This window comes from Merops nubicus, unplaced genomic scaffold, assembly GCF_000691845.1.
Source record: "Merops nubicus isolate BGI_N331 unplaced genomic scaffold, ASM69184v1 scaffold10480, whole genome shotgun sequence".
NCBI lineage: Eukaryota > Metazoa > Chordata > Aves > Coraciiformes > Meropidae > Merops > Merops nubicus.
Window position 1 is genome coordinate 10091 of NW_008583543.1, and position 23333 is coordinate 33423.

General features: G+C 39.0%; 1 protein-coding gene across 1 annotated transcript in view; it reads right to left on the reverse strand.

Moving 5' to 3' along the window:
• Positions 1-559: 559 nt before the first annotated feature.
• The window catches only part of TAF4 (TAF4 RNA polymerase II, TATA box binding protein (TBP)-associated factor, 135kDa), a gene marked incomplete at its 5' end in the record, with an annotated part of 35424 nt that continues 12650 nt past the window's right edge, over positions 560-23333 (reverse strand). Inside the window, 14 exons of the mRNA XM_008941169.1 lie at positions 560-2007; positions 5439-5558; positions 5640-5696; positions 7571-7696; positions 8331-8461; positions 9060-9229; positions 10320-10434; positions 10788-10932; positions 11594-11845; positions 12932-13021; positions 14087-14209; positions 14933-15052; positions 16812-16931; positions 17440-17606. Coding sequence (XP_008939417.1) covers positions 1840-2007; positions 5439-5558; positions 5640-5696; positions 7571-7696; positions 8331-8461; positions 9060-9229; positions 10320-10434; positions 10788-10932; positions 11594-11845; positions 12932-13021; positions 14087-14209; positions 14933-15052; positions 16812-16931; positions 17440-17606 — 1904 coding nt within the window. The remainder of the gene's footprint in view (positions 2008-5438; positions 5559-5639; positions 5697-7570; positions 7697-8330; positions 8462-9059; positions 9230-10319; positions 10435-10787; positions 10933-11593; positions 11846-12931; positions 13022-14086; positions 14210-14932; positions 15053-16811; positions 16932-17439; positions 17607-23333) is intronic.

Sequence of the window (23333 nt, forward strand, 5' to 3'; positions counted from 1 at the left end):
CCTCAGACTTTCACATCACTGATCAGGAGTGTGTCCCTGATTACATTCTTTTACAATTGTCCTCCAGCTTCTGTGTTTTATGTCACACCTTCTTCTGGAAACCACCACAGTCAATTGTGTTTGAGGGAGGAGGCTGCCCTCAAGGAGAGGGTGTTTGATTAAACCTTCACTAGGCAAACCCAAAATACTTCTAAGATCTCTTCAGACACTTTTCCTGTGTAAAAACCAAACCAAACCCCACTATCAGTTTATCTTAGTCCAAGACCTCTGCAACAACAACCAAATCTCAAGATTCATAAAGTTATATACTTCCAAAACACTGACAAAACAAAGCAATGTTAAAAAAAACCCAAAGTGCATCTTTAGGAAACAGCATCCCCTCAGGTAAACTAATCTTTTACTGTACCAAGAAAAATAAGGAGGATAAAAGATTTCGAGAGAAAAATACATTAGCAAATACAGATAAATTTGTTTTTAATAAAGGAGTTAATTTTCTTTCAATCCTATATAAAACAATAGCAATTAAAAACTTCATTTTTGAAAGTAAAATATTTACATATGAACAAGTAACTGTGCAAAATTTACATGAAAAAAAATGGAAAGACGGGATTTCCTAAAAGACAAAATAAAAGGGGTGTAACAGTTGTCAGGTGTTGATAAAAATACTGATCAGCATTCAGTTTACACGCAAGAGTTAAATTCTACCATGAGAGTTCACACAAAGAAAGCCAAAGTATTTACAGTCATAAAAGTACTATCAATAGACAATTTAATACAATAACCTCTGAAAATATAAAGAACCAATTAGTATATTTGTAATAAAAAAATAGGTACAAAGAAGGGACTTTGCTCTGGACATCTTTAAAGTAGGCCCACAGCTTGCATACAGTCTCTTAGCAAAATAATTATAGTTTACATAGCCATTTTTATGTTATGTGCCAAAAATTATGTACAATTACTGACAAAATACACCAACCATTTTTCAACACTTTCACACTGAGAAACAGTCTTTTGATGATTCCTCTCAACTTTTGACTTTATTTAATCTAAGCTTTCACTTTAGCTAAAAAACACAGTGCAAGTAAAATATATTTATGCTGAAAAGGTTTCTCTTTTTTTCCTTTTTTTTTTTTCCTTTTTTAACTTTACAGCTTTACAAACTATAGCAAATAAAATGCATTTTTACAGATGCTGCTAAAACATTCAGAAGTAATCCTCCTTTATGGGATTTCAGGGCCTCTAATAAGCAATAATGTGATTAAAATTGAGGTTATGTTTAAAATTAACTGTATATCCCACTAGATTTTGAACATTTGGGGGAAAGATAAATATTCTTTAAAAAAAAAAAAAAAACAAAACAGTTTGCTTTGCTAACAGACTGTTTAAAAAAAAAAAAGCTAAATGAAATGAGGTCATCTGCTGTAGACGTATGCCTATATAGTTGATTTAGTTGAATAAAACTGAACTAAAATGCACAATTAATGTTGAAACTGCTACAGGGCTGACAAAGGGTAGCTAGTTATTTGCTAAACGATTCCATCAGTCTTTATATATGGCTTGTTTGGCAAGAAGGCCACTCAATCAAGAGATGAGTTAAAATTTAATTGTCCTTTTATAGTATCCACAGGCCTTGTAAGTATCCTCACTGTTACAGAAATGTATTTCTCTTACACCGAAGAGTTTATTTATAAACAGGAATATAAAACTGTTCCATGTAAAGAGGTGGTTGTTTTTTTAAACAATATCCCATTTGCTTGTTACAAAAAGGCGTAATCTGCAAATATATAAAAAATGTCCTCAGGCATGTCCTCTGTCAAAAATACCTTAAGCTCCTCCACTTTACTTCAGCAATGCTTTGTATAGCAATAGTGAATGGCTTGTCTCTCGCTCATTTTCTAAACAAAATATGAGGTCCCTGAGGTTCACCCGCGTTATCCTCTGCCGCTTGAACTGACTGGTGGTTCCCACTCCAGAGCTGCCTGGGACTGCTGCGCCTGAACCAGATCCCTGGGGGTGAGAAGAGAGGAGAAATCAGAACGTGGCAGTGCCCCCAGGCAGTCCCAAATTTTCAGAGAACGCACACGTGGCAAGAAGCGAGCTGTCAGACACCACACCAGCAGATCAGAGGCTGCTTTTTAACTCTCATTTACATGACAATCCAAAGTTCTCAGTGACATTTAATAGAGATTAAAAATAACTCAAAGCGCTGCTCTTATCTTCAGGGAGGCAATCCCAACAACAAAACAAAGAGAGGAGACAGTATTCTTTACAAGGTGGGCACGCAGGTCCCAAGGGCAGCCCCAGAGTTCTTGATAAACTGGGGAGCAGTCCTGTCCCCCTGGACCATGGGGTCCTAGATAACATCCTCCATCCCCCCTGAGCTCACGGGTGCCATGAGCTCTCCTTTTGGAGACAAGAGCTGTAATCAAGCTCAGGATTTATTAAGATGTAGCTATCCTGGATACAGTTAAACATTCTCCAATGATCTCTGAAGAATTCTCTATCATTAAGCAACACTTAGCCCTGTGGTACACACTCGCAGCTTTCCACACTAACTGGCAAGATAAACGAGTAGTATATTATTATATATACACCACTTAGAGAAGAAAAAAAAAAGTCCTTTTATATCTTTTGAGATCCCTACATCCTCCAGCTGTTCAGATGTGCAGTGCCTGGTGATGAGCTACAAAGTGAGGCTGCTGGGGCTAACCCCACTGAATCTCCACTGGCAGAAAACACAGCTCTGCTCGGACACAAACGACTGATGCAGCTCCTCTACAGCTGCTGTGCTTCCCTCCATACAGGCAAGGAGATCCTGGGGCACTCTAAAGCCATCAGCTGGGCAGGAGCACTCTGCAGTGACAAGGTGCCCCCGCCAGGCAGGGCTGGGGCCGGGTCCCATCCTGTGCACATCCACCAAAGACCTTTTCGGCAGGCAGAGGAGCCCAGGCCAAGCAGCACAGCACAGCGACACGACCCAGCTCAGGAGCTGCAGCCGTCCTGCTCCTCCCGGCCTGCAGCAGCAGTAAGAGACACTCACCAGCAGATGGCACGCAGAGACCAAAAAGCCAAGGTTTCACCTCAAATTTTCAAGTCGGGAATCTTTCTGGCAGTTGCCTGTTGCTGATACCTCCCCTCTTTGTGTATATGTACACAATAGAAGGTGGGCTGAGAGACTTGGTTCTATTTCTGTGGCCTATCTATGGATCCTGTTTTTCCTCCAATTTACTAGGATGATATTTTCTTTACTTTAATTAATGGAAGTTTAATACTTAGTGACACAAGAAGGTCCAAATATACTCCACGAGTAAACAACAATTCATCTGTCTGAGAGAATTTTAAAAAACTGTACTGAATAAGAACCCCCCAGACTAATTTCCATTGACTTCAATTAGAAGACGCAGGAGAACACTGCATACTAACCAAATGTTGTCAAATACATATTACTACAAAGAAGAAAACAATATGGTTGGAATGGTGTTTAATATTTGCTTTTTAAATATATTTGGAAGCAGAAGCTCAAGCCTGATGCTGTTTTGTAGACTGTAACACTTTAAATGCAAAGGTAAAATTTCAGGAGTCTTAAAGACACAGAACAATGCTGCTCCTGGAGGTATCGAGTAAGTGAAGAAGCTTTTTGGTAACTTCCAATAAAATCACAAGGACTTAAAACCCTAAAACTGACAGTAACCTGTTTTGTTGAATTTTAAAACAAAACAGTACCAGTATGACTCAGGAGTGGTTTTACATGTCATTAAGATTCAGCATTCCTAGACATCAAACGCTTACATTTACAAATCTGTGTCTAAGTAATGACAAACCTTATTTTCCACACTTCTTGTAATATGCCTTAACTACAAACTGCATACAAATGGTGACAAGTGGAGCTCAATTTAAAAATGTCAAGTGACACAGCAGCAAAAGCACAGCTGTGAGTCTATCAGATCAAAAGCAGCTGGTTCTTAATTAAACAGACAAAAAGATTAGATTTCCAGGGAACCTGTAGTTAATTGGTTAACCAGTAAGTGATTAATCTAGGATAACTAAATTACTCAGATTTAGATGAAATACAAACAAGTGTTCGCAGGAGATGTAAAACGCATCCCATAACCTAAGTGACATTAACAGACTATTAACTCTGCACAGTTGAGCATGCACAAGTAAGCAATGCCAACACTCACACTGCATGAGATACTTCAGCATATTCCTCAGACACAGCTTCACTTATAGACACGTCTATCACTGTACAAGTGCCACCTTCTGCAGCCTTCATAATTTTAAACCATGTTTATAAAGCTTTAATGCAAAAATTCGTTAACTCCTATAAAAATCAGTCTTATGGTCAGTAACAGGCATTTTAGTAAATTTCAAAACTCGAAATTACTTTAGAAGAGGCTCAAGAGGCTTATTTTATACAACTAAAAGTAACATTTTCTGGTACTCAGATTGTGCCCTAACATTTTATATCAAACACGTGAACTGTTGCTCCTAGCAATTCAGTACACACCAAGGTGAATTCTCTCGAAACAAAATTCTCTTGTTTTTCTACAGTATAAATGTTTTAACACTAGAAATTTTGAATGCTCAGGAAGTAATAAACAGAATTATTAAATTATTACTATCCTGTCACTTTCTATCAAACAAAACTCTCCAAGGAAAAATCCTCAAATTACACAGAAAGCTTTTTGGGCTGTAAATGACAAGTTTCAAGTAGATTTTGTTCATTTTTAACACTGGAGACATCCCATGTTGAATGTCTTCCATGCAGAAAGCAGTTTTATACCAGTTCATGTTTATTCCCTTGTTTAGAAACACAGCAGATAGTTTACTAACCTACCTGAATTTAAATTAACATTAAACTAATCAGATACTCAGCATACTGATATTTAGTCTGCAGAAAAATTTTTAAAGGCCACATTAAACAGTGGAATATACAAAGGATATGCAGGAACATCATGATCAGATGAAATTGGTCAAACTGATCTACTGTAGAGATACTAAAACTAAGGCAAATCAGAAGAAAGAGGAAATTGGGCAAGTTCCTACAACCTGAAGCTCCTGCTATTGTATTTTGCAGTGATTCAACTCCACCACTGCACCCACCTCAGCAGCATTACTCTGTTTTTACTTAGTTAGACAGGCTACAACCACAATTTCTTCCCAAAACTATGGAGATCCAAAACAGCAGAGACTTGAGAGAACAGATTGCCTTTCTAACATTCCTCCAGTTCCATGAATCAGGGAATGACAACTCAAATTCTATTCCTTACGCTACCACACAGATGCTAAAAGTTGACCCTGGTCTTGGAGCAAGCCAGTCTGAACACACAACACACTTCTGCCACTCAAAGCTTCAGCAAACCAGGGACAAAGTTCTGAACAGACAGGTTTTTACAGAGGCTGATGCAGCAAACCCAAACATGACAAATACACTGTACCTCTGTCCCTGATCCAGATCCTGATGAATCTAGTTTCCTCTTCTTTCTGGGACCGATGGCAGCTAACGCAGTCAAGTTGGCATCCCGCTGTCTCATCTGTGCTAGCTCCTGTTGCTGCATCTGTGTTTGCCAGAACAAGTACAGTTAATTATTTTCCTCTCAATTTCAAAAATGAAAGTTCATATTCAGGTGAACACCTACCTCCTTGGCCTTCTGTTTCAACCGAAGCTGTTCTGGGTCTTCTTGTCGAGATCGAGACTACGTTGATAAAGAATGAACATGGAAGGGGTGGGGAAAAAAGAAAAATTAATTTGATTACAAAAGCAATTCAAGAACCTACATTTTACATAGCATATGAAAGTTTTTCTTAAACTTCAGCAGAAAGTGAAGAATACCTATCACTCTGAGAGGGCAACAGGGGAAAATCATTTCTCAGAATTAAAAGCAGTTTTTAATTTCTTAGTTTGAGGTATGTACTCTGAAAAAAGTATCCCTCTTTTTCAGCTTTGTTAAAGATCACAAGGGAAATGAAATGCTAAGCACTGATGCCTTAAAACTGTTCTCAGACACAAATCACACAGGTTTATGAACTGAAATAATACACTTGCATATTAAAAAAGGAATCAGACCTGTACTTTTTGGAAAAATTCCTCCCCTTGCTGTGTAACTACACACTTAGTAAGAATGTATTTTTCTGCTACACCTACAAGTCGGACTCCTCCCTGAACAAACTGCAGCTAACTGAGCAACAGACGACTTGCATCAGCAATTGCCCATGTCACTTAGGCACCTACAATTATTTGTACATATCATACTTGTAGAATCATAGAATCAGTCAGGCTGGAAAACACCTTTAAGGTCCTTGAGTGCAACCGTTAACCCAGCACTGCCTGGTCACCACTGAACCATGGTTACATGGTTAACCATGTACATGGTCACACCTCAGCACCACATCTACACAGCTTTGAAATCCCTCCAGGGATGGGGACTCCACCACTGCCCTGGGCAGCCTGGGACAGGCCTTGACAACCCTTTCTGGGAAGACATTTTTTCTACTGCCCAATCTAAACCGCTCCTGGCACAACTTCAGGCTGTTTTCTCCCACATAGTAAGTGACAGGACAAGAGGATAGACTGACACCCACCCATCCATACTCTCATATAAGTCAAGACTAACTATATACAAACAAACCCTGACTGCTGTTAATCCCATACATTCTTTAGACCATCAAGAAAATAAACTATTTTAATTCAGTACTCAAGTAGCCTCAAAATATTAAGCTTTTCCCAATGATTAACTGTCTTCACTGCTGCACTTCAGGCACAGCAAGCACAGGGAATCATATGAATATTCAGAACACAGTCATGAAGACTTATGCCTCACCTCTTCTTTCCTCTTCTGAAGTAAATGTATTTACTCTCTAATCTCACCTCATAGGTCACATTTTCTAGACCTTTAAATTGCTTTCCTTCTGAAGCCTGCTTGGTGTAGGGCCCAAAAACTGGATAGAGTATTCCAACTCAGGTCCAGCAGGAACCATTTGAAATTAAGTTGTTGGTTCACAACTTAGGTGTGAGTATTGTACAGCAGAAATTGGATTTTGACATTATCGACTCATACTGGATGAGAAGCTAAACAGATACCTTAGGTTGTTTTGTGAATCATTTCTAGATCTCTCCTGCTTGCTTAGTTGTATTCATCCTATGTTAGAGTCACTGAGTACAACCACAAAGTCTAATCTGTGCTTACACCAACTGCTTCCCATTTAATATATTTCTCCAACTTGTAAACATCTTTCTGAATTCTATTTCTAGTCTCAAAAACTGTAATATCTCTTTCCCATTTAAGAGTACCACCGAGCTATAAACTTCAACTTTTTCACAACACAAATGCAAAAAAACCCAAGTTTTAAGACCTACTTTAATTTGGGAACATGCAACAAGACTGGCAAAGCTGTCTCACATGCTTTACCATGAAGCGCAGAACAGAGCACTAGCTAAGAAACACATTCATCAAGCTCCACCTTTGAAGATTAGTCCTCCCCTTCATTGCAAGAGCTTTAGAACAAAAAGAAACTGCAGTTTTGACGTCAAAAATGACACTTTGCAAACGTGTGAAAACCCAGCACTTGCCTTTGCTGCACGCATTAATATTTCCCTTTCTTGTTCATCTTTACGCTGCTTTTCTATTTGATCCAGTTGTTCGAAGAACTTGAGCTGTGCCCGAACGTCACTCACTTGTTCATATCTTTCATCATCCTGAAAACACAGCAAATATGTTTCTCATTACATTTTTTAAAAACAAAGCTGTTAGCTTGTACTGTACAAGAACATATACACTTAAAGTTCTAATGTTCACTTTGTCATTTTCGAATAGCAAGTATATATTTACACCAGACAAACCAGCTAGAGCTAGAATTGCTGAAAGCATTTTGTTCTACTTCATGAATCATCAGATTTTGATTTCTAAACTACTATCATCACAGCTTTAACCTCATGAACATATTTCAGAGAGCTGTGTGGTTTTTTAAATGCTGTTTGGGCATTTGCATCCACAGAGAACACACATCTGTCAGGCAGCAGTCTCTCAAGAATTCACAGCAGTGCCTTTATAGGCCTATCTCATTGTGCCAGCACTCAGACTCTAAATATTTGACATAATAAAGGGGAGGACACAGTTTCTCTGCATTTGTTTTAAAAACATTTTGTATAAACAAGCTGAAGAGTTCTAGTCATCCACGTGCAGTAATATCTCAATGTAAGATAAATCAAAGAATAAACAACCTAACTTCACAGAACAAAGAATGCCTGAACTCCCACGGTACAGGCAATATGATAGCCTGCTGAATTTGTGCAATATTGCCATTTTATTTGTATAATTAAGTACAGTTACCTTGTAAGAAATATTCCTTTGTTGAGCAGTCTCTGATAATTTTTCCACGAGGTTTTGTAGTCTTTGTTGTGTAGCGTGTGATACGTAGCTAACTACATCAGGATGGATTTCTGTTATTCCATGTTTTTTACCTATGATCAAGACAGAAGTCAGCTGTGAACAATGATTTTACAATAAAACTAAACATGTGGCTAATCTCAGTCATGAAAATTTAATAGCTGTTTGTAAAACAAAGCTTTCAGGTATTTATCAAACAAGCATTAAAGAAGAAATGGTGTGCATGAGAAAATTGACCTTAGCTTAACAAAATTTACAATCTATTACTAAATGCTGCATACTACAGTGAGCAAATAATTGGAGAAGGCTTTCTGTTCCACCATCAATACTAAACTAGTAAGTAAATATGAGAAGTGTTTCTAGATTTTTTTTAAAAACAAATGTAATTATTTTTGTTATGCCTCATTGGTTTATACGGCCTGAACTTGAACCAGGTCCAATAATTTTGGTGTTAAATTGCCACCATTTCAGAAGGCAGTTCTATAGGTTTGAAATCCCTTAACACTATTCTACTTTTCACAAGCTGAATGATTGGCCACTAGCATTAAAATATACAAAAGGTAACAAGTCCAGCAACTTTAAACTATTCAAATTAATTTCTATGGAAAACACCTTCAATTAATCCAAGACTAGTGAAATTTGTTTATTAAAGCTCAAGAAAAATCAACGTACCTATTTCTAATATCCTTCTTTGTAAAGGTGCTGGGAAAAGGAAGGTTTCATCTTTACAGGACCTTGTTAATGTGCCCACTAGCTCAGAGTTTGTTGCCAATATCCGAGCACTTTCTTCTGATAGGTTGACTCCAGCCATTGATGCAACATCATTAATGTCATCATCATCCCTTAAGAAAGGAAAACTCATTATAATCATAACACTTAGTGCTTATCTGCACACTTTGCTACAATACCACAGCTGCACAGAATGAATTCCACAGTAAACCTGAATATTTTTGCATTTTATTTGCTTTTATTATATGGTAAATTAAAACTAATGTAATTTGATTTCAAAGAGCACTCAGAGTAATCTTGCAGCTTTGTATTTCCTCTTTTCTCAAGATCCTTTCTTATGTAGTGTTTCAACACCTTGAGAAACAAGAGATCAGACACATCACCACCACAAGCCACTAATAAACTGCACTCATCACTGCAAGACAGGCTGTACATCCAAATAGCTCAAGCAGAAGCGGGAGGAGTGAGGGAATGAATTCTGTTTGCTTGCCCAGGAAGGAATTTTTTGTAAGATTTGATATAGAATCATCAGGGTTGGAAAAGACCTCCAAGATCATCAGCTCCAACCATCAGCCCAACACTACCATGACCACTAAGCCATGGCCCCATGTTTTTTCAACCCCTCCCAGGATGGTTACTCCACCACCTCCCTGGGCAGCCTGGGCCAATGCCTCACCACTCCTGCAATCAAGAAATTCTTCCTTATATTCAACCTAAACCTTCTTTGGTACAACTTAACCCCCTTTCCTCTCATCCTATCACTAGTAACCTGGGAGACCAACACCCACCTCACTCCAACCTCCTTTCAGGGAGTTATAGAAGGCAAGGTCTCCCATCAACCTTTTCTTCTCCAGACTAAACACCCCCAGGTCCCTTAGCTGCTCCTTCTAAGACATGTTCCCCAGACCCCTCACCAACTTCACTGACCTTCTCTGGATCTGCTCAGGCCTCTCAACGTCTTTCATATACTGTGGCACCCAAATATTTACCCTTAATGCCAGCTAAATACCAAAACCAGTCTGGCACAAGTATGTCCACATCTGTTTGTTAAAATTTTTATTAAAGTAGCAAACCTGCCCACAGAAAATCCACCTCCAGTTCTTGTGAGTTTGCCCAGCCTGATTCAAGCACCACCACAGTACACAGAAAGGTCCCCAACGAGTTCAGCAGAAATAAGGCACAAATAAGGGTACAGTTCCTCACCTAAAAGAGCCTCCCCCAGGTTCTTTCAGTTTATTCTTCTGAGCAGCAGCTACTTGTGTTGAAACAGTGGCGATAGCTTTGTTTCCAGGTAATACTGCTGGTTTTACCACAGGTACTGCAAGAACAAACACAGCATTTGTACTCCTATCAGAGCTCAGATGTACAAGCCAGTTGTGGGTAGTAGTGGCAGTAGGTCTGGTGCAAAGACTACCTCAATAGCTTCTGTCTGAATTTCATCCAATTAAAACAGGGCCCTCCCACATCACTCCAGTACCCAAACAATTTTTCTGACTGTAAGTGCCCCCCCATGCATCTGTCCCCAGTTGCTATGGCACAAAGCACTGAAGGTTTCTGTAGTGATACAGCCACCATCCTAAAGCTATGGGGCACTTAAAAACTGACATTCATAAGCCAGACTTTGGTCAACGTTACCAAATACAACACACACCAAGTATCCTGACCTCTTACCTGTCTGAAGTTGATTCAGTTGAATTTGAGGAGTAGTGAGCATAATACGACTATGTGGTTGCCTCAATGCTACCATGGGTGTCTGTGTCAATGTTACCTGTGGAGGCCTTATCAATGCCCCAGCTTTCTGAGGCTGTTGAATAACCTGCAAATAATAAGAAAAAAAAAAAAATCAGAGAAAAAAAACTACAGCTAAGAATTAGGTGTGAAGAACAAACTTGAACAATCAACTTGTAAGATGTGATCTTAACACATCTGCCCACTGATCTAGAATGAGCACTAGAATCAGCTGCTGCACAGAGCAGCTCAGGTGAACGTCCAGCGTTTTACAGTGAACACTGAAGTACATGTAGCAAAAACATCTTATTAATCTTATAATGTATATCAATTAATACACATCCTAGAAAGAGCTTACACTCAGTGTTTTGCTATGAGAAGAGTTAAAAAGGATGCTGTGCATTATACTGTTTTATGTGGTTTATGTCCAAGCCTGAGGAAGTTATTCCTTCTCCTCTTTTGGGATAATCTGTTGTTAGACTTATAAAATGGGAAATGGAAGATCCTCCAGAACACTGTTCTCTTGTGGATATGCAGGGATTGAGACAATTTGCCAGTATTTCATGCTAGAATACAAAATAATACAGTAATTTTATCAAGAATGGACTTGAATTTTTTTTTCTTAGTAGTTAATTTCTCTAAGGAGGTCAAAGATCTCCGACGAGCTAAACCACCAATTTAAGCAGCAAAGTCATGTATTATCAAACCACCCCTGTGCAATACCCAATAATGCACTTCAGCCTGCATACCAGGGGTGTAGACTGTCCTTGTTTACTGACGCCGACCTGCGTGGGCTGAGTCAGGCTGATGACAGGCTGCTGGAGAGTACTGGTGACCGTGGCCGTCGCCTTCCCCGCCGTGCGCTGCACTGAGGGGCTGAGCAGCACGGCCGCCGACGGGATCGTCGCTATCGTCGCCTGCGTCGTGGGCTGCTGCTGTTGACTTTGCTGAATGAAAGCTGCAGAGTCTGGTGTTAACTGCCTCAAGGCAGGTAAGCTCCTCTGGAAAGAGGAAAGTAGAGAATTGGCTTGAGTATTTTAATCCTAGATCAGACAAGAAAAAGCTAATTGTAAAGAGCAATTCATCTCAGTCCATTGTATTGGCCTATAAGCAAACAGGAGAGGAGAGCACACAGAAGCACCTGCACATCCTGCACATCCACAGCTAGACAGTGCCAGTACCTTCAGCTGTGGAAGCCTGGATATCATAGGCAGCTAGGTTATGAAATACCTGGAACCCCTGGTATGTATTTCACAGTCCAAGCTCATGCTGCCTTCCTCAGTTTTGTTTCTACATGTATGCCAAGCCAGGGCATGTGAGGGCCTAAAGGCCATACTGCCACACTGGTGGAGATCTGAGAAGAGCTGAGCAGAGATCAGTGTTTTACTGGATTCTTACATTAGTAGTTTTCCTAGAGTAACAATTATTGTCCTCATGAACAGCTCAAGGTTGAACAAGTATATAAGAACCCAGAAATGTCAGCACACACACCTACAACTCTATCCCTTTATCATACATTAATCAAGCAGAGTTATACCCTTACCATACTGCTATAGTTACTCTAATTTTTGGATGGTAAATGTTTCATAATAAACATTACTTTGAGATGTGTCATTTATGACAAATGAGGTTTATTATCGAGAGGCAAAAAATTTCCTGCTTATGCATACGAACAGGTACATAGCACAAGCAAGAGTCAGAGTTTGTCCAGAAGGTAGTTTTCTGTATCATTTAATCCCTTGCTTTCTTTCCAAGACTAAAAAGAGGATAATAAATCAATTCACAGGTTTGGTGCTGGAAAAAAAAAACCTACTTGTAAGTCATAGAAAGAAAACTCATTTCTCAAAAGAGCTACAATGTGACACTACAGCAGAAATTACACTATCAACTACACCAATGAATCAAACTCCCAGAACCGAGAGGCAGAAGCATTTTTTTTTAGGGAAGCAAAAGTCTAATGAGGCACCATATAAAAGTTCAATTTATACCATTGGAATTCCACCTATATTGGTAAAAGACGTGGCTTGTGTCCACTGCTGCTGACACGCAAGCACAGAAGTATTTAAGGACTAGTGAACACGAGTTACCTTCAAGAAAGGCACAAGGTAAGGTTGAGGTGAAGAATTAAGTTCTCTGTACAGCCTACTGGTAAAGTCTTCTGCTTCAATTTTTCCATCCTTCAAAAGAGAAAATCCAAATAAACGAACTTGTAGTCATGAACTTTTACAGATACTTCACACCAAATGAAAAAAAAAAATTAAGACTAAATAGTTTATTGAAATTAAGTGGGTTTATCATTGCTCACTATTTTAGTTACCAATAGCTTTATGGTAGTAACTGATTTTACTACAACTTTGAACTAGTAAGATCTCCAGTCCCATCTTTGCTTTTCTTCTTCCTATCTTTACCTTTATCTAACCGAAGATAGGAAGTCAATTTTAAGAAACACCTTCAGTTGTTGCCATTATTGTGTACCTTCTTGCTATCACAGTAACGTCCTTAGATCAAAGAGCCAGCTTGGAACCTACAGGAACACCTCATGTGACCTGCAACCAGCCAACTATCAATTGCTCAGAGCAGCCAGGCAGTCCCATCTCTGGTGTTCTCTTCTCCAAAGGTACTACAGTTCCATTTCAGATGACTGAAGTTGTGCCCAACATATGTTCAAAAGGCAGATGTCTCTCCAAACTAAATGTATATCCCTCATGGGAAGACAGGCTTTGAATTTTGGCCTTGTGACAACCTCTGGTTATCATGTGATAACATCTGGAATCCAAAGCTCTACCTTACAGGTTGCTAACAACTAGGCTAAGCAACACTAGTAGCCATTCTATAAATACTAAGTATGTCAAGCTTTTACATTAGCTTCAGATAATATTCTTTTTGTAAAAACTTGTAATTTCCTACTCTCAGCTATTGAACTAGCTGTAGTGTCTCCCCCTCAAGTACATAATTTATCTTTTTATTCACTTTTTATCAATTAAAAAATGTAGAATTTAAAGAATCACCATTTACATTACTCACACCCCAATTTAATTCCCATTCTTGTGCATGAATATGAGTAATGTCTCATTTACAAGCTTAATGGGAAATTTATGTATACATTTTAATTCAGAAGCAGCAAACTTCAGTTTGATTTCTCAGATTTTATCACCTCCGTTCTCTCAAAAACAAACAAACAAAACCCCTCAGTTTTGAAGTCCAGATTCCATTTCTCACAACTTTCAATGAGCTTTTCTTACCAGCAGGTTCTGTACCAATTCTTTCACATTAGCCGCAGTTTCTGAAGACTGTTTTCCAGATGATGCCAGTTTTATTAATGTGGACAGAAAGTTTTTACATTTCTTCACATTTTCCATAGTTTCCTGTTGCAAGAGGAGGAAAGGTAGAAGGGAAACAGTGAGAGAAGGCAGAGAAACTCTTTGTAATACATAATCTGACCGTATACTCTGAGAAATAAAGTCCTCCCCCAGTTCCTCACTGCAGAATATTATTTACAGATTCACATCCCTCACCACTTGAGACATAAGCAGACTGAGATTATTATTTTTCTCCATATATACATATTTATCATACATTTGTTATCGAAATTTAATAAATTATGATTCTTAATGAAGTTAGGAAACACCAAATATTTTAAGAATGTCACCCCTGTAGGGGAAAACAGGCATTTTAACAGGCAAACAAAGAGCAAAGCTCCTCTTGCCCAGTGCATGGCACAATGCACAGCTTCTCCCTGTTTTACAAGTTCTGGAAATGTGGATCTTGAATGACTCAGTGCCAACTCTTAACCTCTTCTCACGCAGATTCTACTCTGCAGTGCTGAACAATCCACTTCTGTGTAAGATAGAGCTAATATGTTTTTAAAAAAAGGAGTGCTTTAAAACTGTTACAAAAATCAAAGTTACTTTGACCGCTGTCAAAACTCAAGTGATCTATATGGTTCTATTAAAAGTTTGTTTTCAAGACTATTCACAGGAACAGGAGTTCACAGAACTCCTCCACCTTTACTACTCCCTGCTCTACTCCATGTTTGCACATCTGTGTCAGTGAGCAAACCAAGATGCTGAGTGCCCTCGGGATCTTACTGTGGCAATGGTGGAGGTGGCTGTTGTCCCTTGCACTGTCCTCTGGGGAGTTCCAGTCTGTACAGCGGTTGCCGTCCCCAGCGCAGTTGTCTGTGCAGTACCACCCAGCACAATCTGAGGCTGCAGAGAATACAAACGGAAGATTATTTCACTTGGAACATACCAAACCGTATTTTTCTGAACCGTCAAACAGAAACTGAGCCACAGGACAGTAGAAGATCTTTCACAGCTACTATAAAAAGAAGTTGCTCCTCTGCCATCTGTTGCAGTGGAAAGCAAGAGCCACCAGATGGCACAAGACACTACACATTCAAAACTGAAAGCCTAAAAGTTGGTTAAGAATTGCACGATTTTTGCTTTATTGAATGAAATGCAAAATAGTACCATAAACATACCCTCGTACACCGTGGTTTCAAAAAACAACTGAAACAAGTGCTAAATTTCTGTGAGTGCAGCAGCTTTTACAGCTTGTTTCCTCAAATGCCACTTTCAACAGGAGTAATTTCTAAAAAGGCACAAGGGACACAAAAACTCAGGTCTTATCTAGGTCTTTTTGATGAACAGAGGGAGAAAACATTTTTCTGCTCTTGTAGACAAGTTGGTAATTCAAATTAGGAATTTACAGAATCAATTCAAAGTAGAAATACCACCTTAATAGAATTAACATTGTAAACAAGAACTTCTCACGTACGCAGCTCAATCATGGACTTCCAACACAGTCTAATTACTAATGCCAACCCCATCAGAGAGACCACAGCTCTTAACAAGCTAAAGCTAGCTCTCACCATTTTAACAAATCATTTCTAAACTTGCCCTTTACATAAAGATGTACAAGAGAAGAGGCTCCAGTGCTGCCAAAGCTTACTTTCATTGGTATTTTGGGAGACAGGAAAGGAGACAAGGATTTGTCTCATTTTTCAAAATCATGATAAATTAAGTCCATGCTCATTACATGGTATGCTCATTACAGCAAAAAATATGCAGATGGAATGATTTTTCTGTCCAATGTAACAGCAGTGCAAATTAAGGAGAATCAGTTAGGTAAATTAACTCTTAGATCTGGAAAGATCACTGGCATAGGCAAAGGCTCTCAGAGGAGAAAAAGGTTAACTGGATGCCTAGCAAAACCTGCATGTTTTAAATTAAAACTCTCTAATCCTGTCTGCTCAAAGGATGAAGAAAGCACAATGAGACAGATTAGGCGACCGCAATCATATTGTATCACTGCTGCCTGGGAGCCACGTGGAGAATTTCACACTTTGGCATTGTATTTGAAACTCACACCACCACCCCTCAAGGAAAAAAAAAAAAAACAAAGCAAATAAAAACCCCAGAACCCAAATCTACAAGGAAACCTAGCATTAATACAGGCCAGGCTATGAGAGCCCACATACTAAGACACCCCTATTTTTACTTGAGTTATCAGAATCCCCCAAAGCACATTGACCAAAGCAGACACTCGTGCAAGAAGTAGTCTTGTGGAAGAGAGGGCTACTGGTCCACTCCTTTTGTAATTCTGCATTTTCCTCTGCACAGCTGAGAGGACTACAGATCCATCACAGCTCCAAATCCAAAGGGAACTGGTGTGGCTTTCTTGAAGCACAAAGGTATTTTATTTTAGCCAGTTCTGTGATTGTACAAACCAATAACAGGATCCCTTTAAATAGATATGCTTATAGATACAACGTGAAAGAATAATAATACTATAGGCATAATGATTACACACCCAAAATGCACATTAAATTGAGATCTGCAGATGTTTGAGAAAGGATAATCTTCCATGCACTTAGCAATTGTATTTCCTGTACTTCTGGCAGGTTTTCAGCTAATCTTGACAACTGCTGTATGTCATGTATACATTACTCTTTTAGAAACTCACTTGCACAACAGGAGGCCGCTGTAGCGTTGTTGTGGGTTGCACTGTTGTTTGAGCCTGAGACACTTGCTTGATAATTGTAGTTGGTGTCACCTGTCGTGCAATAATAGGCGTTCCTGGAGCCTGGGGAAGAGGAGGAAAACCAAACACATTAGTTCCTATATTTATCTAGTACTTTGTCTCTGGAAAGTTGCTTTTTTTACAGATACAAAAGAGTGCACCTGGACCACTACAAAACTGTAGGAAGGAGCTTTAGTCTTAATTTAATGCAACTGTGATGATCTCAGTATACATATACCCATAGCCACATTTTTCTTCTGGTTTTATAAAGAATAATGATTCCTCAGGGAAAAAGAGTTCTACAAGTTAACCATATATGGTCTTGAATTGTTTTCTTTATATAGAACAGTTATAAACTTAATGCCATTCAGCTAGGTAAAAATATTTTTTATGAGTAACAGCTAAACTGTAACAGAATGAGGAACAAAATACAATCCCCACACCACGTGGAAGAGCCTGGTTTGATCAATGGCTTCTTCAAATCACTAACTTCACACCGTGCCTGCTGGTGTACTCTTCACAGGAAGACAAAAATCTTGCTGTTTTTAACACTACAAATTACTGAACCGACCTGCACCGTGGATATCTGCACTGGAGGAGCATTGGTAGGTGTAGCAGGACGAGGAGTCATTGTAGTTTGAGGCTGAGACTGGGCATGTGCCTGTGCCTGCATCTGAGCCAAGGCTTGCTGAGGGATGACCAGCAACTGCCCATTCTCACTCCGCACAAGGACCATGCCTGTCAAAAAAGAAACCAGTCAAGAAAGGTACATCGTCTTCAAACATGACAGCACATGTTTTTTCAGGTTTTTTATCCAAGTTGGATACATATGGATTGAACGTACTGCTGAAGGACTACATAGCTAACAAAAGTGGTTTAGACTAAAAACAAAATACTAGAGTGCAACATAACATTTTATATAGAACAGCTTAATTACAGAACTACTCTAGCAAAATTCTCAATATGGTGCATCAGAACACACAGTCATATTCACCCCAACCAAAATACTCCATGTAACTAGAGGTTAAAATTAGAAATCCTACCTACTCTTTACTAAGAAATTTGTTCTATGAAACACTGCAAATCAAAGAATATCTTGCCATTAGGCAAGATCCTTGTTAGTTCTTCTTTAAGGGGGGGAGGAATTTAATCAAACACAGGCTTCACCACCAACAGCAATACAATTGTCTAAGTTCTAAATTAATTTCCCATAACAAATTCAGTAATGAAAGTGGCTATAAAATCATAATCTTTCTCATGTGCATCTGCAACAGACTGCATTATGCCATGTTACACCCCAAAAGAAAAATAAAATGGAGAGGGAAATGAGGCAGTCGCTCCCTGCTCAGTCACTCAGATCAACAGACTCAGCCCCACTGGGTAGCTAGAGGGAACCAGATTGTAACAGGCAGATTTTCAGATGATAGTCTCTCTTTCTTGAAGGTGCAAACAGAATCTGGACAACAGGAATTGTTTTCCTTCTGCACCCCTCAGTCAGTCCATGATAGCCCCAGGACCTCATCACCTCTGAGAAAGCCACCTAAGGAAACAAGCTGGCTACTCAAACAGCCTTTCTGAGCAACAACTAGAGTAGAAAACTTCACCATGAAAATCAAGAGGCACTACTGAAATCAGAAAGTTCTTCTTAAGTGCTGTTCAGTGACTAAAAAGCCTATACAGGCTCCCCAACAGCGCGTAGAGATCTGGTCTCTGCCATCTCCGAGCATGACTACTTCAAAAGAATCAAGTTTTGTTTGCTTTTCTATCCAGATGAAGTGCTGAAATGTTTATAGACAAAAACTTAGTTTTCTTGGGCTGTTTACCAATTTCTGCAAAAATGAGTTCAAAACAGATTGATTTGCCCCTTATTTTTTTCTTACATTCACTACCTCAACTCTCTTTTAATGAAGCAGAGTCACACTGAGACATTCACTAATTTACATCAAAAAGGTGACTTTCCATTGTGAGTTATTTAGAAGTGATAAGGTGCTAAGAAGCACAACCTGCAATGGACAAGAGTGCTATCTAGAAACAAATATTCTCAAACTGGTTTTCCATAGGAAAGGAGGAGAGGTGAAAGCTTGTTTATATTCTTGCAGACTGTAGAAATAAATACTCCAAATTTAGCTGTCCATTCCAAAAAACTATTTTCCAAGCCATCCCAAAAAGTAAGGTCTTTTCTCCTGTAACTTCCACAGGGAGAAGCACTTTCATTAAAATAGCAAAGCCACACAGCACCACCACAGCTTACAAGAACTTTAAAAACCTTAACAGTGAATACACAGCTTGGCCCTGTCAGCTCTCATTCAAACCATCACTACTTTCTCACCATCAGCCTCATGCTATTGGGAGGGGGCTACTGGGGGAAAAAAAAAAAAAAAAAAAAAAAAAAGAGAAATTCAGTATTTTTAAAGACTAGGGAGTGACCTGGTGACCTGCTACTGATCAAGCCCATTCCTGCACAAACAGAATTTGGCATCCTCTTCCAATGTGCAAACATAAAATCTTGGGAAATAAATTCATGTTACCCATTTTTGTCAGCCCCCATAATAATCAGCTGAAGAAGCTAAACACTGAATCAGTGGAAATCGTCAATATTATTATAAGTGAAAACATCAGTACAGTGGAAGTCTGATTAGAGGAGTTATTTTCAAGTCAACATCAAATATGAGGACTTGTTGATTACCACTTAGTTTCTAGCAATTGATCAAAGGCCCAATGCAACTACATATGCCTGCGCTTTCAGAAGCCCCTAAATGTCTCAGAATTATACTGACATCCCCTAAGAAACCTTTCTTCTTATAATTCACCATTTTTGGGGTTCCCTAGGATATTCTAGGGCTTACATACCATCCAAATTCTTTAGAGAGTTATATATTTTTTCCTTCCATAAACAACATTAAGAGATGACAACTCTAGTCTGGGGAAGAGGCATGGGTGTTAGTTTTTTCAGGTTCTCTCCCAGTGCAAAAGTGACTGAAGTTATCCAGAAGTGTGAACCCAAAGCAGCTCACCTGCATATGAAATCCTCTATAGCTCCAGGCATCAGCACACAGCTCTGTGCCACCAGTTCCAGTCTCCAGTCTCCAGCTCAACACACACAGCACCACCCATTAGTGTCCTGCACAGCACAACCACCAGCACTGTCAACTCATTGCTTTGGTTCCCAAAACACGAATGAGAAAAGAGAGAGGAGCAGGGAGAGAACCACAAAATGAAGGCTGACTACCCCTGAAGAGCAAGCACAGTGTCTGAACAATAAAATATTCTCCCTGAGCTACATGCAAAATTAGAACATGCCTACACATTAACATAGCACAACTGCTGAAACAGACAGTTGAAAAGCATATTAATGTGAGCTTCAGAAAACATATCAAGAAAGTTCAATTTCTGGCAGCAGACAGACAAAACAATCATTTGTAATTCAAACCCTGACTCGAAGCACTATCCTGCTAGATTTCCAACAACAGGAAGTCTGAACCTTCCCTCAAGTACTGAAGTCATAATTAAAAAGTAATTCATAGGGAGCTACATTCCTATCTGTCTTTATTTCAATAGTTCTTTTATACTGCACTCATATTTGATACACAGTTATTTTCAGTTTCTGCAGTTTCTAACATGTCTTTTGAGTAAGGATGTACCATGCTGTGCACACTTCATGGGCTATATACAGGCATAAAGAATTACAAACATCAGACTAATCTTGCATAAACTTTAATCATGGTATAATGATATAAGACATTTTACCTGGCTGAAACTGTATCTTGTTAGCATATGGGTGATTTCAGGAAAGATGGGAAAATTCAGATCGTAACAAACTTTGTAGGAATTTCTGTGCAGAAATTCACCACTAATACAGTGTGCCTGCAACTAATTTTTGACTGAACCCTTCACACCTCTCCAACTTTGTTGAGAATTCTTTAAAAAGGGAGATGGATCTGCTCTCTCAGCTTCTGTCCTTCCAGCCCAGCCAGAGTCTTTTCCAACCCAATTAGCTAAAAAAGAAACTCAATAACACAAAACTATACCCAAGCTGGCATTAAGTGGATTTTCAGTGAAGTTCAGAAAGCTCATTGGAGCTAACTTGATTAAGAATTAAAAGGAAAGTCCCATTCATTTCCCACTTCTAAACAAAGTCAATGCAGGACTGTAACACCCCCTCTCTCCAAACATACATTAACCATCTCCGAGCCAATTCATTTGTTGCAACAGAAAAAAAGAAGGGAATGACATCCACATGTGTAGGAAAAAACACCCCAAATACTTCTTCCTCTTATGTTCCAAGACTTACATTTTAACTATTTGAATGCAGGTAAGTATCATAACATCAAACTCCACTGCATAAGGGTGCAAACACTGTATGAACCAGATCAGAAATGACTACCAGGTACTCAAGGGCAGCTAGAATTGTACCAAGGCCTCTCAATTCTCTAATTAAATTCAGCAACATATTTAAAGTAAGGATAAAAAAATATTCTGTTTCAAGTTTACCATCCAGGTTTTGTTCCACAAATGGATGAATTGCTATTTGAGATCAAACGGCTAATAAAGACCAGTGGAAACCTTCAATTAGGAAGAGGTGACAACAGAACTTGACCATTTTAAACATCTCTGCCTTCTTTTTCCTAGAAAGTCTGATCATGTGCACTCTAAAATCATATTCCCCATTAAAAATGCAAACATTCAAGTATTCTTTCCAAGTCTCTCATTAAAACAACTAATTAAAATTAAAATTAATTACCATTTTTGTTAGAAGTTGAAAGCTTAGGAGAATGCTGAAAAAGGCTCATATTTTAGTCTGAATTAAACAATTCATCACAGCTTCAAGTGAAGGATTAACCAAACTGAGCTGGATTGCTCCTTAGGCCAAGAAGGCTTATGGTCCTGACTAGTACAATGGTCATCTCCTGTGTTCATCCTGGGGAGACCTTCCCAGATCTCTCCTGTTCTCAAGGACATTTGGATGGAAAAATTCATTACTGTATGATGTAGCTGCATGATTCCACACCATGCTGTCTTTAACTCTGTAATTCAGTTTGCTACTGGCATTTCCATTTACAAAGCACTGTGCTTTTGGGGTTTTTGTTGGTCTGGGTTTTTTGTTTGTTTGGTTGGTTGGTTGCTTGGTTGGTTTTTTGTTTATTTGGATGAGTAAAACTTGTAAAATCAGGCACCAGAATAAAAAGTCAAGCGGTCTGGCCATATTACCTGTCAGAAAAACAAACACCAGGCTATTTTCTAATGCTTTCTTCTTCTTTCTTTGAAGCATGGCTTGGCTTAGAAAACAGTAACAAAAAAAAAATCAGAGTAATAAAGGAAGAAGAATTCGCAAATATTTTGTAGCCTTTGCAGACCACTCTGACAATCTGCTGACTCCTGAGACATACAGCTTTCCTGCTGGATAACTCCTACATTCAAAAAACCCAAACCAAAACAGTTTCCCATCTTGTTACCAGTTTTTGCTGGCACATATAGATTAATAACATATAAAGGAGCCAGACTTCCCAATGGCAGAGTTAAAACTCTCTGCAGACAGAAAAGGCATCTTCAGATTCCTGTTCTGGAGGAAATACCCAGTCCAGTCCATCACACCTAGCAGGCAGCCATTCAAACAGCGACATATTTAGGTGTCACCCTCTTTCAAAATAAATAATCCATTTCTCAGGGACTCAATTCATACAGTAGGTGATATGCTGGAAGACTTCACCTACAAGCACCTAACATAACAAACACAAAAAAGGTATGCCCATGCTTGTCACTGGCTATACCAGCATGCAAGAATGAAAACTCTTGTGTACCTGTGAAATAGAAAACCTACAAAGTCTCCTATCAGATCACCAGTGACAACATCTCTCTTTCTGATGCAGACACTGAACAAAAGAAGGTTCAAGCATACATATTTTGCTTGTTACCCACAATGTAGCTCCTGGTCTAATCCAGATCAATTCAGAACCACTACTAAGGAACTTAGGCTTTTCACAAGTTCTTTTTTTTTTAGTAGCTGACACATGACAGAAGAATTAATGGAAGTGTGATCTTGAAAGTACATGCAGAATATCCTTGCCCAGTCTCCAGAAGAAATTCTCTTCTATTTCTAGAGAAAAAAACAGTTGGTGTCAGGGAGAACTGTTAGGGAGCAAAGAATCTCCTTCAACACACACATGCTGATGCTCAGAAACAACGTCCAAGCCTGAAAGAATAATTAGATGACTGATGCTTCTGGTGTAGGAAATCAAAGTCCTTACAAACACCTCTGGAAAAGAGGGTTATTGATCATAAAGTCCACCAACATCTGACAAATATTCAACTCCTAACTAGATTTGCCAGGGAAGTTCACTAAGAGGTTATCTTAACGTCAAAGCAGTTTGTGCCTTAAGCTCTCAAGCACATACTCATTTGTGGTGAGATGCTGCAAACACCTGACAGGGCAAAAAACCCTGACAGTAATAGGAAGTGGGCTGTGCC